The 1,052-nt window shown below is 42.3% G+C and overlaps 1 protein-coding gene across 4 annotated transcripts in view; it reads right to left on the bottom strand.

Annotated features, from left to right (window-relative positions):
• Nucleotides 1-6: 6 nt before the first annotated feature.
• The window catches only part of LOC107567054 (RING finger protein 24-like), a 44,306-nt gene continuing 43,260 nt past the window's right edge, over nucleotides 7-1,052 (bottom strand). For all 4 annotated transcript variants that reach the window (XM_016252650.1, XM_016252651.1, XM_016252649.1 and 1 more), the window contains one exon: nucleotides 7-313. In XM_016252650.1, the coding sequence (XP_016108136.1) occupies nucleotides 172-313 (142 nt within the window). In that variant the 3' untranslated portion in view covers nucleotides 7-171. The remainder of the gene's footprint in view (nucleotides 314-1,052) is intronic.

The following is a 1,052-nucleotide window of genomic DNA, read 5'->3' as shown; positions in this document are numbered from 1 at the left end:
AAAAAAAATCATTTTTAAAGCCACCAAGGCAGGACATGAACATATGCAGGTCACAGGTCACCGTGGCTCCAGGCACAAATCCTGCACTCTGTCCTTGGATATGAATGTGTACCTGTACAGGAGTGAGTGTGATGGTAGTGGTGGTCAGATTTTTAGGAGAAACAGGAGGGGCTACACCAGGTTCTCCACTCCGGGCAGAAGCTGCTGCGAAGGGGGCACAGATTCGGACATGTTCTGCTGCTGCGCCAGCTGCAAGACGGGCATGTTGCACAGCGGGCAAACCTTCCTCACCTCCAGCCATTTAATAAGGCACCTGAGAGAGATACAAAGATAATTTAGAAAATGAAAGGCCAGCTGGATAATAATCTGCCCAAAATTTCCCAGATCACAGTAGAGTATCCCACTACAAAGAGACACTGCTAACCCAAACTACCAATAATGCTACTGATAACAAGTCTAAAGTGAGCTCATATGATGTCTCAGGGCTGGTTATGTGTCTTCTCTTCCCATGTGGAATGTGAGAATGAATCTTGGGTTAGTCTGAGTGGGATGTTGCTATCTCTGCACTGAGGAATAATTCACTGTAAGCACAGTTCTATTTTAAGCCGTGTTGGTCCCATTAGGTGCACAAACAGATCTATGATACAGAAGTCCTCATTTAACCACTGACACAGTTGGGATGTAGGAGCCTTTAGGGTTCTTTTTAGGAGTTTTATCATTTGATTACAAATACAAATGTATTAATTAAATAATTAACTACTATCATTTTACCAGTTTACCATTTAATATATGACTTCACTTCAATGACCCATTTAAGCTAAAAATTGGCTGGATTCCCATAGAAGCAAACTATAATGTTGAGATGTTTATAAAGAACAGAGTTCCCCACCCCTTTGATAAGAGTCCAAGCACTGCTCTGACATTTACTTTGGCATTTACTCTGATATACAACCCAAATGTTTTACAAAGTGGCGAAAGAGAAGATTGGTGAGTCAGACACATTTCAACTAGATCAGGGGTAGGCAAGTTCGGTCCTAGAGAGCTGCAGTCCT

Source organism: Sinocyclocheilus grahami, unplaced genomic scaffold (genome assembly GCF_001515645.1).
Source record: "Sinocyclocheilus grahami isolate Dianchi unplaced genomic scaffold, SAMN03320097.WGS_v1.1 scaffold1123.1, whole genome shotgun sequence".
NCBI classification, from domain to species: Eukaryota; Metazoa; Chordata; class Actinopteri; order Cypriniformes; family Cyprinidae; genus Sinocyclocheilus; species Sinocyclocheilus grahami.
This window is presented reverse-complemented; position numbering and strand designations above follow the sequence as displayed.